Source organism: Ambystoma mexicanum, chromosome 12 (genome assembly GCF_040938575.1).
Source record: "Ambystoma mexicanum isolate Mex_15411 chromosome 12, UKY_AmexF1_1, whole genome shotgun sequence".
Classification (NCBI taxonomy): Eukaryota; Metazoa; Chordata; class Amphibia; order Caudata; family Ambystomatidae; genus Ambystoma; species Ambystoma mexicanum.
In genome coordinates, this window is record NC_090936.1 from 1,095,093,801 (window position 1) to 1,095,109,083 (window position 15,283).

Consider the following 15,283-nt stretch of genomic DNA (forward strand, 5'->3'; position numbering starts at 1 on the left):
GTCTGATTGCGCTCGATGGGTAGGTTGGTGATTGCTTCCATGACGTCATCTACGAAGGTTGAATCGTAAGTTGGTGGTCTGTATATTAGTATGAATTTCAGGTTTGTTCTGGGGTTTTATGATAGGTGGAGGATTAGAGATTCGCATTTATCGACGTTTAATGGGTCTTCCAGTTTAATTTCCAGGTGTTCCTTGTGGATGATTGCCAGTGCAAGACCTCTTTTGGTTTTCCTGTTAGCTTGGACGCACTTGAAATTTTCAGGGAGGCAGTTGTTGAGTGATCTTAGAATTGTCATCTACCCATGTTTCAGTTACAAATAGGATGGTGATATCTCCGTCACAAAGGAGGTCGTAGATTTCAGTGGCATGTTTGCACATTGACCTTGAATTGATTAGATTGCAATGGATCTTTTTGTTGTCTTTTTGTTTTTTTTTCCTTGTTTTGATTTATGGGTGTTCAATAGGGGTGCTTCTATATGGACGCTGGTTGGTTGAGGATCAGCGGAGGCGGCTTCTTCATTGAATCGGTCTATTAGATTGGTAGTTGGGTTGTTGGCTTCTAGTCCTTTGTCATCCCGTGTGGTTTTATGTGGATATCGATAGTGCCCTTCTGTTCTTGTGATATATGGAGTGAGGGGGTTGGTATCTTCCCATTCTCTTCTGGGGTACTCGTCTTTTTTCTGGTTGTTTCGGGGGATTCTTTGCTGGTCTCGAGATGTCAGTGTCATTGAAATATCGAAGCTCTGCGGTTGCTGCAAGATACAGTTAAGGTATAAGGATTTTTCTCAAGCAATGTTCTGTTGATAGTATTTGCCGGTGCGTGTTCTGCATTCAAGGCCTCTTCTACTGGAGACAATTGAGTTTGTATATCCGTATTAGTTGTTCCATGTTCCTGCTCTCTTTGTCGACGCCAATTCTGCGTCGGGGCATTTTGGGTCCTCGCTGGTAGGAGTTGGTCTGGGTGTAGAGTTAACAGGGCGATTGCCCACCTGTCGTGTCTTGTGCTAGGACAGTATAGAGGTTTTCCTCTTAGGTTATGATGCCTGGGTAATCCCCAAGGGTGTCCGTTTGTTCAGTCAGTTCGGTTAGGGTGTTCCCCTTTCGATGAGAGGACTGTCCAGGGGAGTAAGGGAGTACTGGGCGTTGGACGTGTGGCTCAGCTGTTTGGGGCTATGGAGTGCCGGGTAGCTGGGGTAGTGATTGGAGTTAATTACTAGCTTTAGTCTTCTGGGTGTTCTGTGGTGTCAGGGGCCTAGGACTCAATTATGTTAGGTACTGATAGAATGCCCAGAAGTTTGGGTTGACAAGATAGTCAGAGCCTAGGTTTCACTAGTGTTTTAGATGAGATACTACTCTTCTAGGATCTCAGAGGGTTGGGAGGGATCTAGGTTTCGGCGATGCCAAGCATAATTAACACCTCCATTCCTGAGATCTCGAAGACAGGAAAGAGGCCTAGGCTTCACAGAATGGCAAGCAGTGATCAAGTACCAAGATTTGGGACATCTAGATATCGCGGGGGAGCTTATGTTTCGCATATAGGCAGGCAGTAAGTAAACGCTTACATTTGCTTATATCTAGATAGCAGGAGAAAGGCCTGGGTTTCACACAGGGGAAGTAGTATTTAAAACCTCTAGAATTGACACACCTAGATTTCGGGACAGAGGCCTAGGTTTCAAAGAATTGCAGCTGGAATTAGAACACCTAGATTTGAGACACCTAGAAAATGGGAGAGATGCCTAGGTTTGAAAGAACGACAGGCAGTGGTCAGAACGCCTAGACCTGAGACACCCAGACAACGGGAGGAAGGCCCATGCTTTAAAGTTCTGCAGGCTGAAATTCGAAACCTAGAGTTGAGACACGTAGTTAACGGGAGAAAGGCCTAGGTTTCAAAGAATGGCAGGCAATAATTAAAACACCTAGATTTGAGACACCTAGAAAATGAGACAATGTTTAAGGCGTCCGACTCGGGCTGATATTCACAGTACTGTCCCAATGTGGCACAGGCTAGTATTCACAGTACTATCTTAAAGTCTGTTAGGCAGAAACCTGTGCAGTTCCCTCGGGGACCACTGCAAAAGATTTAAGACTACAGGTGGTTGGCAGTAAACCCAATTGGTTGCAGTCTGTACCACCCAGATTTACCTGGTAGCTGTTGCTTTGCAGTCAGACTTCTCTCAAGAAGAGTTAGGCAGTATACAGAGTAGTCGCAACAGGTCAAAAGAACACAGTAGAACAAGCAACACTGACCAGAGCTTGGTGTAAAAGAGATATAATTATTTATTTAAAAACACATCTAGTAATCACACTGGCACTAATATCAAGCAGTTCAAAAACACGGTCACTAAAAGATATACACTCCCTTAAACGGTTGTTAGATAAGTCTTAAGTAAAGCAACACTTATTTTCAGACAGCGGTGAGCGCTTAACGAAGATGGCACTCTAATAACTTGGTTCACAAGGGAGAGAAAGTCAGAGCAAAGATAGAAACAGATCCCAACACTTTCGGAAGAACACAGTAGGAGAAGAAGGCAGGTTAAAACCGTAAAGTCAAAGTTCAAGAGGCCGGACCCACTTTAAGAGGCGCCGGACGAAATGTGTCCAAGGTCACACGGTTGAAAAGAGTTGGACCAAAAGAAAGGGACCAGTTAGATGGTCAAGGCAGCCAGCCCAGTCCAGAAGGTTAAGGGGTTATTGTTACCTTGTAGCAATCTTTAGAAAGGGAGGCCTGGCGGATATGGTACCTTAAAATGGCGAGAAAACTCCAGCGCTGGCAGTTGTTCCTGGCAGCGGGTGCAAATCGGTGCTTCGTCTGGGGGAAGAGAGGATCTCATCGTGGAGGAAAACAGGAGTCCGTTGCACTGCCAGGGAAGAAACCAGCCGCGGAGTTCTCAATTAAAAGGGGCGGTCCTTTTATTCGCGGTGCAAGGGTAAGTGGCTATCCGGTTGCTGGGGTGCTTGGCACGGGCAATTCGACCACTTGGACGTCTTGGAAGCGAAAAAGAAGGTAAACTGGTTGTGCCCACCAGTCAAGGGAAGAAGACTCTCCAGCAGGGAGATCTCCTCTGTCGTTGGGAAGTGGTGAGTCGGTTCAGCAGGGCTCCACCGGTGGTGTCGTCGTAGCAGGTCGGCTCAGCTTCTCCCTCTTCGGATTTTCAGGTCCTGTGGCGACTTCTGAAGTTCCAGTCCCAAAAGCCCTGCTTTTATGCAAGAAACCCCCATTCATTCAGCCTAGCTGTCAATCAAACATGCTAAGTGGTGAGCGGGGCGGCTCACCACTTGGGCCAATCACACAAGAGTGCGACCTGAGTTGGCAAGGCAACTTAGTCCAAGGTGCCTAAAACCCCTCCCACACCCCCTGTGGTACCCAGACAGTGGCACCACTTTGGAGGGCTTCTGTGCAGAAGCCCGCCAAAAGTGGAACAAAGGGCTCGACCTTTGGTTTGGAGTTACAGAGGCGAACACAAACGCCATTTTAAAACCGGGTTTTGGCAGAAAATACCAACCGGTGAATTGATATTAAATAAATAAACCGGCGGTATGTTAGAGGCTATGTTAAAAAGTATTAGCCTCGAACAATGGGAAAATCCCATAGAGATATATTCGCGGTCGAATATAAAGAGTAGTATCCACTGCCACCAGCCAAAACTCGACGAGGGGGGACGGGACAGTGCCCCCTCGAACAACAGACCCAGGGGCAATCGAATTGCCCCTACCAGTACGTCCACAATATGATGGTTTGTACTGGTTCTGTTAGTAATTTGGGACTAGTAAAGCCAATGGTGACTTTACATGCCCTGGGAGACAGTAGTCGGTCCCAGGGTATGGAGTCTATGGTGGGAGGTTACTATGACACCCCTGTGTTACTGCACGGAGGGTGCTGTGTAACACACATAGTAAAAAACACATGATACCCTATGGAGTAAAAGACCCCATAGCCCATAAAACACGTTAACATTCAAAGGAACACCACAAATCATGTCCAAGAGTGGGGAAGAAAAGAGTCTCACTCTTGGCAGGAGAAAAAAACAAACTCCAGAAATCCAGCAAAGCTGCTGGGGGACTCACTAGGTTAGGAAATTCAGCCTAAACAGAGAATTCTCCCTAACACTTGCCCCCCCGCCCCCCGCCCCAGACTAAGGGACCCGAGGATTTAATCCACTCCCGGATGAATCTCATACCTCTAGTCGATGACATACATCCTAGAGAGACCATCAGCATTTTGGTGGGGACACCTTGACCTATGTCCTATGGTCAAATCAAAGGTTTTCCTTTGTAAGCTATATGACCTACAAACCCTTTGAGGAACGTCAGTCTTTTTAAAGTTATAGGGGATCTGGTTGACCAGTCCCTCAGAAGTGGTTACAGCTTCTGAACCTGTGTTAGGCTTTTTCAAGGGGTCCTTATAAAGGATTCCCTTAGATCTAGAGGGGCCTCCAGAGGTCCTCACCACCTCTTTGTTGGGAGAAGGTTGGGTTTTAGGCCTCTTGATTGGAGGGAATGGAGATAAGCAAGGTACATGCTTCTCCTTCCTCTCAGATCTACCTTTACCTACTTTAGGAGTTTCCCCCTTAAGACTAGGAATTGGGTTGGAGTCTTCTGTGGAAGGTCCAACAGTCCGAAGGTTTTTGGCCTTAGACATTTCTTTTCTGGTTTTCCACCAGCACTGAGAATTACCAGTACTCTTAGGCCAGTAGGTCTATCCATCTATTCCTCAGAAGCAGGGGGAGTCACAGACTCTGACTGGGGGAACAATGATGGAGCTGGGTTGGGGCTCCCATTTCTCTAACATTTTAGCCTGAAATTTGCCTGGGTCAGAGGTCAACTTACCAACACCAGGGCTTGTAATGGGGTTCTCAGTAGAGGTTCCCACAGGCTTAGAGTGATTCCTTAAGGTGGCCTCTCTAGCCAATTTTGTTTGGTTCTGGGTCTCCATACTGGGAGGCCTGGGGGTACTGGATACTACTCCTAGAGTTCTTAGATCATTTCCCAACAGGACTCTCCCAGGCAACTCAGTCGAAACACTGACAGGAATCAACACTGAATTCTCCCTAACAAAGTCGCACTCTCAAGAAGTGACCCAATGCAATATTTACAATTTTTTCAAGCTGTGTGACACAGGTTAATAATCACAGTACTGTCTTAATGTGGCACACTGTAGATGTGACTCAAGGTAATACTAACAATTCTCTTAAGAGTCTGACGCAGGCTAATGTTCACAGAACAATCTTAAAGTGGCTTGGGTAATAATCACAAATATCACCAGTTGTGAAGCTGGTTAGTTAGTATCCTGGTCTGCTATGTTCTGAGGGTAGGTAGAGTGGCAGGGCTTCCAGAGTACAGTGATTGGTCTACTCCCCACACCTACCTTGTTAGTCGCTGCTGGTTGACGGCTGGCCACTGCCTTCCCCTGCTGACACCTGCAGACACAGTTTGGAGATGCCCTTTGCTTAGGGGCCCTTAGCCGCAGGGGGTGCACGGGCAGGGTGGCTGCCTTGGGAGGATGTACTAAGAGGCAGCACAGGCCAATCAGACCGATTGGTGGGCGGGATGGGGGTGGAGGGTGCAGGGAAACCAGGAAGCGGGCCCGGGTCGGGCTGGGGGGGGAGGGGAGCGCTCGAGAGTGCATTTGCTAATTTTTATTTTTGTTGAAAAAATGAACGGAGGCTGGAGCGAGCGTGCATCCGTTACCTGTGACTGTTGGAAGTGGGTGCCAGGGTCTGTGCAGGGGGACTAGTTCCCTGTTGCTGTATGTAGAGGGCTTGATGGCCAATCAGACCGTTGGTTGGCGGTATGGGGGTGGAGGGAGCGGGGAAACCACGAAGCTGGCCTGGGTTGGGCTAGGGGGAGAGCGCTAGAGAGCGCGTTTGCTTTTTTTCGTGTTTAAAAAAAATGAACGGAGGCTGGAGGGAGCGTGCAGCCCTTACCTGTGACTGTTGAGTGTAAAACATTGGTAAATACAAAACAAAAGATGGTTGTTTGCTCTCTGTCCGCGCACTTCGACAACAAAAGAGATGCAAACTTTTGCACAGTTTAGTGGAGGATCAAGCAGCCTGACACATGTTTCGAGCTATAGGTTTTTCATCTGAGGCTGCATGTCAGTTATACAAGGATAGTACATACATAAATGCAATTTGTAATTTGCACCATATGTCCAGGTCACAATACACTACAAGGCACAATGGTGGTTTAAAAAAAAAAGTCATTAGCTATTCAATACGAATAATAGATAACCATCCACAAATCATTCAAATAACATTGCACCAGCAACCAATTCACCAAAGGATATTAGTTGACCAATCAGAGTTTTCAATTTCCAATTCGATATAGGTGCAATGAACAAAAAAGCGGGGAGGAAACAAAAGTTTAAATAAAATGCTAATTTAGCATAGGTTCCAATACTGGTCATGCATGTGCACTAATATTCAACACTCAAAAATACGTATTCAAACAATGATCTACCTTGAAAGTCCTTGTGAAACGTGCAAACCACTACGCAAAACATGATGATAATTTTTATCAATATTGAACATGGGCATATTAAATGAGTTATTATAAGTAGCTTGATGCCACTTACCAATAGTGGATATGCAAAATGCTGTTGAGAATTCTATGTTTGGGCTCTACTAGAAGTTGGAAAATATTTGTTGGTGTTTATCATTTTCCAAAAATTTGCGAATAACTGTACATTAACAGAAGTGACTATTCAAATTTAATGTAATAAAATTCACTTACCTATATAATCGCTAATGCGAGTTCGGTGCACTCGAATGAGTGTGATAATTCTCGACACCAAAATATATTTCAAAAGAACACCATGGGTTGAGTTTTGCCCAATTCAGCACGATTTACATTAATGAATGCTTAGCACCATTGCTTAGCACCATACCTACTTTTGTCAGAGATACTATGCATATCCTACAAATAATAGTTCAGCTTACATTTACACCAGAATTGTTATTGGTTACACTTGATGTGAAAGCTCTGTATACCTCGATAAACCATCAGAAGGCAATTGCAAGTGTGGACTAAATCTTTCGTGAACATTGTGCTTCGTTTTTCCAGCATGTTGAAATGATAAAAGATCTTTTGTCATGTGTTTTGGCTAACAATATCTTTTTGTTTAACAACACGTATTATAAGCAGCTTATTGGCAAAGCCATGGGGGCAAGCTATGCCCCAGCTTTAGCTAACATATTTATGCATCAGTATGAGCAGCAGTTTGTATTTGTAAATAACATCTTCTGATGATATATCCATGTGTGGAAGAGATATATAGATGATGTGATTATGGTATGGAATTGCACCTATATCGAATTGGAAATTGACAACTCTGATTGGTCAACTAATATCCTTTGGTGAATTGGTTGCTGGTGCAATGTTATTTGAATGATTTGTGGATGGTTATCATCTATTATTCGTATTGAATGGCTAATGATTTTTTTTAAACCACCATTGTGCCCTGTTGTCTTGTGTCCTGGACATATGGTGTAAATTACAAATTGCATTTATGCATGTAGTATCCTTGTATAACTGACATGCAGCCTCAGATGAAGAGCCTATAGCTCAAACCACGTGTCAGGCTGCTTGATCCTCCATTAAACTGTGCAAAAGTTTGCATGTCTTTTGTTGTCTAAGAGCGCAGACAGGGAGCAAACAACCTCCTTTTGTTTTGTATTTACCTGTGGGTAACTTGGCAGGCTACCCACACCTTGCCTCTATCTGCAGCCCATCAACACATCAATTTGCACTTAGTGCACTTGTTCTCAACCCTCCTTGGTAATACATTGGTATATATCTTGTTGGGAAAGATTCTTCTTTTATTTTTGTATCTGACCTGTTCTTTTTACAGTGCCATGAAGCTTTAAGCTTCCCTGCACTGGCTTTTGCTTATCTGTTATGGGAAACTGACATGTCCTTCAGGCTGTCAGTACGGGTAAACATGGTTTCCCTTATTCTTGTTAGTTTGCTTCTACCTTTAGTAACTTGTTATCACTTGTGGTAACTTTTATCATTGTACAATGCATTTTAGACTTTTTGTTTTGCCCTATACTAACACTCGGAGGATTTTTGGTTTCTCTAGGTGTGCTAAATGGACAAGCTGGTGGCAACGGTGACTTTTTACAATTTTTTTGTTTGGTTCATTTCGTTTTAGACTTACTGCGTTTACTATGTTTGGCTACGACCTGTGGCTATTGGTCACACATGGCCATGCCACAAGATTTTTCTCTTGCCCTTTGGCCATCTTGTCTTTTAGCCTTCTTCCTAGCCTGTGAGGCCAGGAAAATGCTTAAATGGACTTCCATTGCCTGGGAAGCAGAGGCTTTTGGCGGGCTACTGGAGGGATATGTGTGTTTGATGCCAGGAAGTGGGCCGAGACAGTCTGGTCCCAATCCACAAACTGGTGTCAGTGTGTCTGAGTGATATGCATGAGTTTTTCCACCAACGGTCCTGATTTAACCACTGCTGAGGTGTGTGTGGGGGGGGGGGGGGCAGAAATGTAATTGGGTAGTGGGAGTTGCTGCTCTTACCTGGCTTTTAGGAAATGATGAGGACCCCTGCACCCACTATTGAGAGTTCCTGGAAGAAATCGTAGGAGTCAAGGCTCCTGTCCACCTACAAGACTTGCGAGGAGACGTGAACCCGTCAGAAGAAGACTTGTCAACCAACTTCTGCTGCTGCCCTGGAAGAGCCCTGTCCTGTGGAAGAATTTCAGCAGTCCTGCAAAGGAGCTGCAATCCTTGGAGTGGAGGGAACGGCCATTCTCAACGCCGGCTCTGAGTCCTACGAAGAAGATCCATCGGAAGTGCCCCAGGACTGCCCTGTTGCTGACCAACTCTGAGTTTGGGCTACTGTGTTGGAGACATCACCATTCTGAGTTGAGGCCTGGAACTTGGGGGATCCTCAGCTTGTGCAACAAGACTTACCTCTCCGAACCCTTGTGGTCCTAGCATCAAGAGGACCCAAGATAAGTGGGAAAGTCTCCCCGTGACAAGTGAATCCCGTGCTTCAGTGGTCGTCATCCAAAATTGCTTACCTGTGTTCATTCCTGTCCTGGGAGGGGCCCTGCTTCGAGTTTTGCTGCATTCTTCCACTGAGAGTCCTTGCACCAGCATCAGACGCCGACCAGAGATCTGCTCAAACCTGCAACCCCTGGGAATCGACCACGGAAAAGTGCCCTCTGAACTTCTTCAACCTACTGGCCAAGTCTCATGAAGAATGGGGGGGTGAGTTATAGTGATACTTACCTTCCCCCTTAACTCTCCTTTAAAAGTTTGCCAACTTTTATAAAAATGTTTCTAACGCTTTGGCTTTGCCATTGCTTGTTCAAACAAGCACTCCGAAAGTTGGGAACATGCTTGTCAGCTAATTCAACTTGTGCCCTAACCATTGGAACTGTTCATTGGATCCCAGGGACCCTACCTTCATTTTTTCCAGCTTCACAAACTGTGTGGAACTTTGCTGAACCTTTCTTTGGGCACAAGGCCCCAGATGAATTCACTCCAAGTCCAATCAAGTTACCTGAGATGGAGAGAATACTCTCCAACATGAAACCCACCTCCAGTGTTGAAAATGTGCTGCCATACAAAATTATCTTAGTGCACAGAAACCTCTTCGCCCCTTTCTTGACATGGTTTGTCAATTTATCTTTTCGGGATAAGTGCATCCCTACTGCCATCAAGGTACTTACGGTTACCCCCTCACCAAAAAGATTGCCCATAACCCTAGAGACCCAGCAAACCTCAGGCCCATAACAAACTGCCGCTTTCTTCTAAAGATCCTGGACAAAGTAGCCACATCCCAGTTACAAACCCACGTCGAGACTGACAACATCTTACATGGGGGCAGTAAGGCTTTAGGCAGACCTACAGTACCAAACAGCCCTTGTAGACCTTCAATCACACATGCTAGGGATTATGGAGAAGGGCAAAGGAGGCCTTCTGGTCCTTTTGGACCGCTCGGCGGCCTTTGACTTGCGCGACCATCAGCACCTTCTGTACACCCTAGAATCCACAGGAAATGTCTCTAAGGGTGCTACCGAATGGTTTGAATCTTTCTTGTCCCAGCGTGTCTCAAGAGTCCACTGCGGCGACACCCTTTCCCCACCCTCAACCATTCCCTGTGTGGTCCCACAGGGGGCCAGCCTGTCGTCTGTATTATTTTACATGTACATTCAGCCTCTCTGTGCCCTATTTGAGAGCATGGGCACGTACTTTATCAACTATACAGACACGTAGTTGGTCATGGAACTCAGTGGAGACTACCCCAAGGACTCTGCCAAACTCCTCTCGATTTTTAATCTGGTTGGGTTATGGATGACTGAGAACTGATGTTCATCAATGGGGGGAAATCCGATCTACTCATCATTGGCTCCCACCAAGCCAGGAGTAAGCTCAGCACCAGCTAGTTAGCTTTCCCCATTAATCAAACCAGGATACCCACCCAGACAAAGGTTAAAAGTAAAAACCAAACCCTGGGAGTAATCCAGGAAGCCTCCCTAAATTCGGAAGAACACACAAAAATGGTTAGCAGAAATTGTAACTATCATCTTCGCCTCCTTAGGAATATTCAACCTTTCCTCACCGAGGAAAACGTGGCCACAATAGCCCGGCCCATCATCTTACCTAGGTTCGACTACTGCAATGCACTGATTCTCGAGGCTTGCATTTCCAGCCAAAAAAGATGCCAGCACATCCAAAATTAGTCACTACGAATCATTAAAAGGGTCCCCTGGAAGGAGCACATATCCAAACACCGGAAAGACCTGCACTGGCTGTCCATAGTTGACCTCATCTGTTTTAAAACGTGCACCAGCGTCCGTCACTGCCTCTATGGCAACGACCCATCCTACCTGAAAACAGCGATACAACTCTATGCCTCTGGCAGGTACTTACGTCAATGTACAAGGCCCTGGCCTCCTCTCCCGTTTTTAAATGGACAAGAGGCATGGGTAGATCATTACCAGTCCGTGCAGCCCAGCTGTGAAACTCCCTTCCCGGGAAGCTGAGACAGGAAAAGAATCTCCTATGTTTCAGGAAGAACTTAAAGACTGCACTATTTAGCTAATCCCCCATACACCCACTTCTTGGCCTCTCTTGTCCAGTGGTCGAATTGGGCGGGAGCGGTCCTCTTCTACTTCTTTTAAATAGTTTTTACCATTCCTATACTTTTATTTTAAAAAGAAACAGTTCCGGAACAGTTTCGTTTTCAAATAAAGGTGTAGGAACACATTGAAACTTGCACTTTCAGTGCACTGCACTGGATGTTCCCTTAAACATCAGGCACTTGTGATTTGGGCTTGTATTGTGCATGGGTGTGGGTGCATCAATGGGGTTTGTGGGCAGCGGTGCAGGCCAGGAGGGAACATAGCTCCACTATTTCGTACACTTCGTCCACTGCTCTTGTCTCGTCCTCATTTGTTGTTCCTTGTGTTCATGTGCACCCTGATGCCTGCGGGCTATTAGGCGCGTTTATAAATAAATAAACACATTTTGGGTTGGACTTCTGAATTCAGGGTTCACTCTCTGTGAACTTGTAGTGCTAATACTAATCTGTATCTTTCTTTTCAGGGGTTTGATATGTATTTCGCCCTACACCAGTAATTGTACATATGTATCTAATTTTAGTGTTGTGTGATATTATCCGTTTGTAGTCCTTTTTCACTGTGTTATTTTGGCCATAAGTAAATAGGTAGTTTTATACCTGTTTGTCTAAGTGTTCCTTGACTGCTTTGCTGTGTGTGCTCATTGTGGACCCCTCACAAGCTCAACACCTCTTGAGACTTAGCCTAGACCACTCGCCTTGCTACCTTGAATTGGTTTGGCTACAGGTCCCAAGAGTTGTCCCTGTCACAATATAGGTTGGCCTCCTATACATCTGTCTACCAAGCCAGAGCATAGAAAATCAGTCCTTACAAATCTTTTGGAGAATTATTTTGTGGATGATATTGTCATATCCCTGCAACAGATGAAGCACTGGGGTGGGACCACGTCTCTATATCCGTTTGTATTTTTTCTTGCGGAATGCTTTAAAGGCAGCATTTTACTCATTCCCGAAGCAGCCGACAACGTGGGCATTCTACACAGACTTATACTGTCTAAAGGGGAGGGCCGTTTAGTCTTCCGGCTATATCATCATTTTAGGTCTGATTTCCTGTGGGAGGGTTATGTGTCTAGGCGGTGCTACGAGGAGTCCTTGGGTAGTGCAATCACTTATGAGAACTGGGGTTATATGATGTCTCAAACTCAAAAGGTTTCCCTGAATTCCAGGCTTAAGCTGATTTATTTCATCTTTGTGCAAGAGGAGCACCCCCGACTTGTGTACGAGATGTGGCTTTAGACCAGCTGACTTTATACACCTGGCCTGGGACTTGTCAGTCTATATCCCGCTAATGGGGGGAGGTGATGTCTAAGACTTTGCAGATTGCGGATGAACATATTGATTTGTATCCTGTGGTGGTCTTGCTGGGGTGTGCAAGGCACCTACCTCGGGATGTTCGGAGGCTGATTGGTCTTCTGTTGGTGTTGGCCCGTAGGAGGGAAGGGCCCCCCGCCCCAAAATGTAAACTTGGTTGGAAGATGTGGCATACTGCCACGACATGGAAACAGGGTGTCTCTGCACTATGCCTTTGCATGCACGTCTGCGGGAGATGTGGGCTCCATTTGTACAATATTTGCCTCATGTTTTATTTATTTAAATTTATTTTAAACGCCACATGCTCATGGACCACAGAGCACAATTGATGTACAATATAAGTCCGATCTGAATATCGACTGCCTATTTTGATTTATCTAGTACCTACAAACTATGTTCACGCTCACTGTGGGTTGCTGTTAGTTCTGGACTCCTTGATTTTAGGATTGTTACTACTGAAACTCAATAAACAAATTGTTAAAAAAGATGCATCAACTTAGAACATTTACTGCAGTAAATGGATTACTTGTATTTTGTTCCCTGAAATGTGGGTGAAGTTTGTCCTATCCTGCTGTTATTTGAATTGTGGTACTTAAAATTTTCCATTTTAGATGTAGGGCTAAAGGTACTAGAATTAAAATAATTTAATGGGACAAAATGGGAGTTTTATATTTTAATTTTCCTTCTAGCTTAATTGTTTTTATATTTTGCATTGCTAGTTGGATCCCGAACCTGTTCAGGAAATCTGCATCAGCGAATCCCAGGTAATGCTGTGTAAGGTCCTTATTGCTGATTTTTTGCATGTATTTTTGTCACAATAACATTGACGTTGTGATTAGCCTTCACTCTTGATCAGAGCCTGTCCAGCATGTCAATCAAGCACATTATATTTCTGGGTTCAAATTAATCATCTACTGTAATAATGGCAAATTTTTCGACAGCACGTTTCGTTTTTTTTTTGTCCTCATTTACTCTTTGATATAGATTATAACAAAAACCTGTTGATCTCAAGGTACTGTATTCATTCTATTTGAGACGTTTAAGGTGCCACTTATGAGTCAAACTGCGCCATGCCGCATGAAATCTGGGAAGACACATTTCTGGTTTGAGTGTGTTCTTAAACTTTCCAGGCCTTCCGGTACGAGGTAAGCAATTTAGCAGCTAAACATATTTCCTCCTTTTCCCTCAATGTACTCAAAACCATCAGTATGTACATGCTGATACTGTACAAGACTCTATTTAATGAAGCGATCTAGGTTAATAGAAAGCAGTGAAATTCCATGTCAGTGGGTTCACAAAGAATATTTCAAAACCTAATGTTTGATTGTGGAGTAGGATAGTATCCAAGATGTAGCATACCCAAAGTATGTGTGCATTTAACTTTTAAAGAACGTCTATCCTGCGAGGTAAGGTCTGACTGAAAATGAGGGTTGTATGTGTTTTCATCATTGGAAATAAACATTGAGGGGGAAAAGATATTTTTTTATAACCCACTTAAATCCCACCCCAAGATATTTTAGGACTTGTACAATTATATAAACCAACTCAGCCCTAGAATATTTGTGCAAAGTGTTGGATAGTGGCTTTAAAAAAATATTTCTTCCTCGCAATGTTCATTTCCATCATTGAAATCACTGGGTACCAAAATGAGGTAGTACACACGTCCCTGGGAGTCAGGCCAGGTTGCCCTGTAATCTGTTTTCTCGAATAGGTTGTCCCGAAGGTCTCCTTGCATACCTCACTCGCTGGTGGTAGTTGTTTGTAATACTTTGGAAGTCTAAACGCTAGTGACTCATCCAACTTACCTTGTGTCTGGTACTCTGACTCTCTTGCTTTGGGGTGTCCATAAGTAATATCCAAGACCTGCTACTGCCCAAGAATTATTTTACCGACATCTGATCTGCTGAACGCATCGCCTGCACTACTTTGTCCACTGAGGCTGTACTTGGTATCTTTACTGATCCTCCGCATCAGGTTGTCTTTGTTCAGCCCAGCCACGTAGTGCAGTCATATTGTCCAACGGCTATGCACCGTCCTCCTTGTTTGGTGGCTACCACCTGCACACACTCACCTTCACAGCACAGTTGGACTGTGACTTTGACAGCACTTTTTCACCCCAACCATTGGCTTACTGTTGGGCTTTGGTGATTGAAGCAACAGTCCGCACATTGAGGCGCCTGCTCGGCACAACCGCAACATTAACAGTTCCTTTTCACAAAAATGGCTGTTAGAATGTGTTTGAGAGATTGTTCATATATGCCAAATCCCCTCTACCTGTGAGACCCGCAGTACCTTTTGCTGAACTCCTGGATATTTTTGTCTGTTCTCCTGAATGAGTGGAACCTTTTCCCCTTCATTCTTTTTGCTCTGACCATGGGAACCCTGTTCATTATGTTTTTACTTTATTTCATGGATTCATGCTTTCCTCCATATTTCCCAAGTCTGCGATTCACTTTTGCAGCACACAGCACTTTGTGTGCATTGTTGCTGGGAGCCCTTTGGGCTTTCCTTTTTATGTGTTTAATTTCCTTGTGAGAACTACTGTTGCCAAGGATAGGAGGATACTTTTTATCCTTCTTACCCTTTCTTTTGTGAGATCAGCACACACCACCTTATGTGGAGTGCTGAGAGGTTTACATTGTATCCCCTTTCTCACTGCTCCTGTCACATTTGTTAGTGACGAGCATACCTGAATGGCTGGTGGCATTGGACATGATCTAGCGGCTCTTGTATATTTTTCCTACCCTGGCTGCGTTCACCGCTGCGGTAATACACAGGTCACAATTGACACAAAATGGTGGCCCCTTTATTTTTTCAACCTTTCTTGTGTGCTTGTCCTTTCTTGGTCCTTCTTCTGCCGTCTTGACAGGGA

At 44.8% G+C, this 15,283-nt stretch overlaps 1 protein-coding gene across 7 annotated transcripts in view; it reads left to right on the forward strand.

Annotated features, from left to right (window-relative positions):
- Positions 1 to 15,283, forward strand: part of TASOR2 (transcription activation suppressor family member 2) — a 1,665,218-nt gene that overhangs the window by 768,351 nt on the left and 881,584 nt on the right. For 6 of the 7 annotated variants that reach the window (XM_069629643.1, XM_069629647.1, XM_069629648.1 and 3 more), the window contains exon 18: positions 13,131 to 13,175. The exons of the other annotated variant lie outside the window; for it this stretch is intronic. In XM_069629643.1, coding sequence (XP_069485744.1) covers positions 13,131 to 13,175 — 45 coding nt within the window. The remainder of the gene's footprint in view (positions 1 to 13,130; positions 13,176 to 15,283) is intronic. 7 annotated transcript variants of the gene reach the window in all.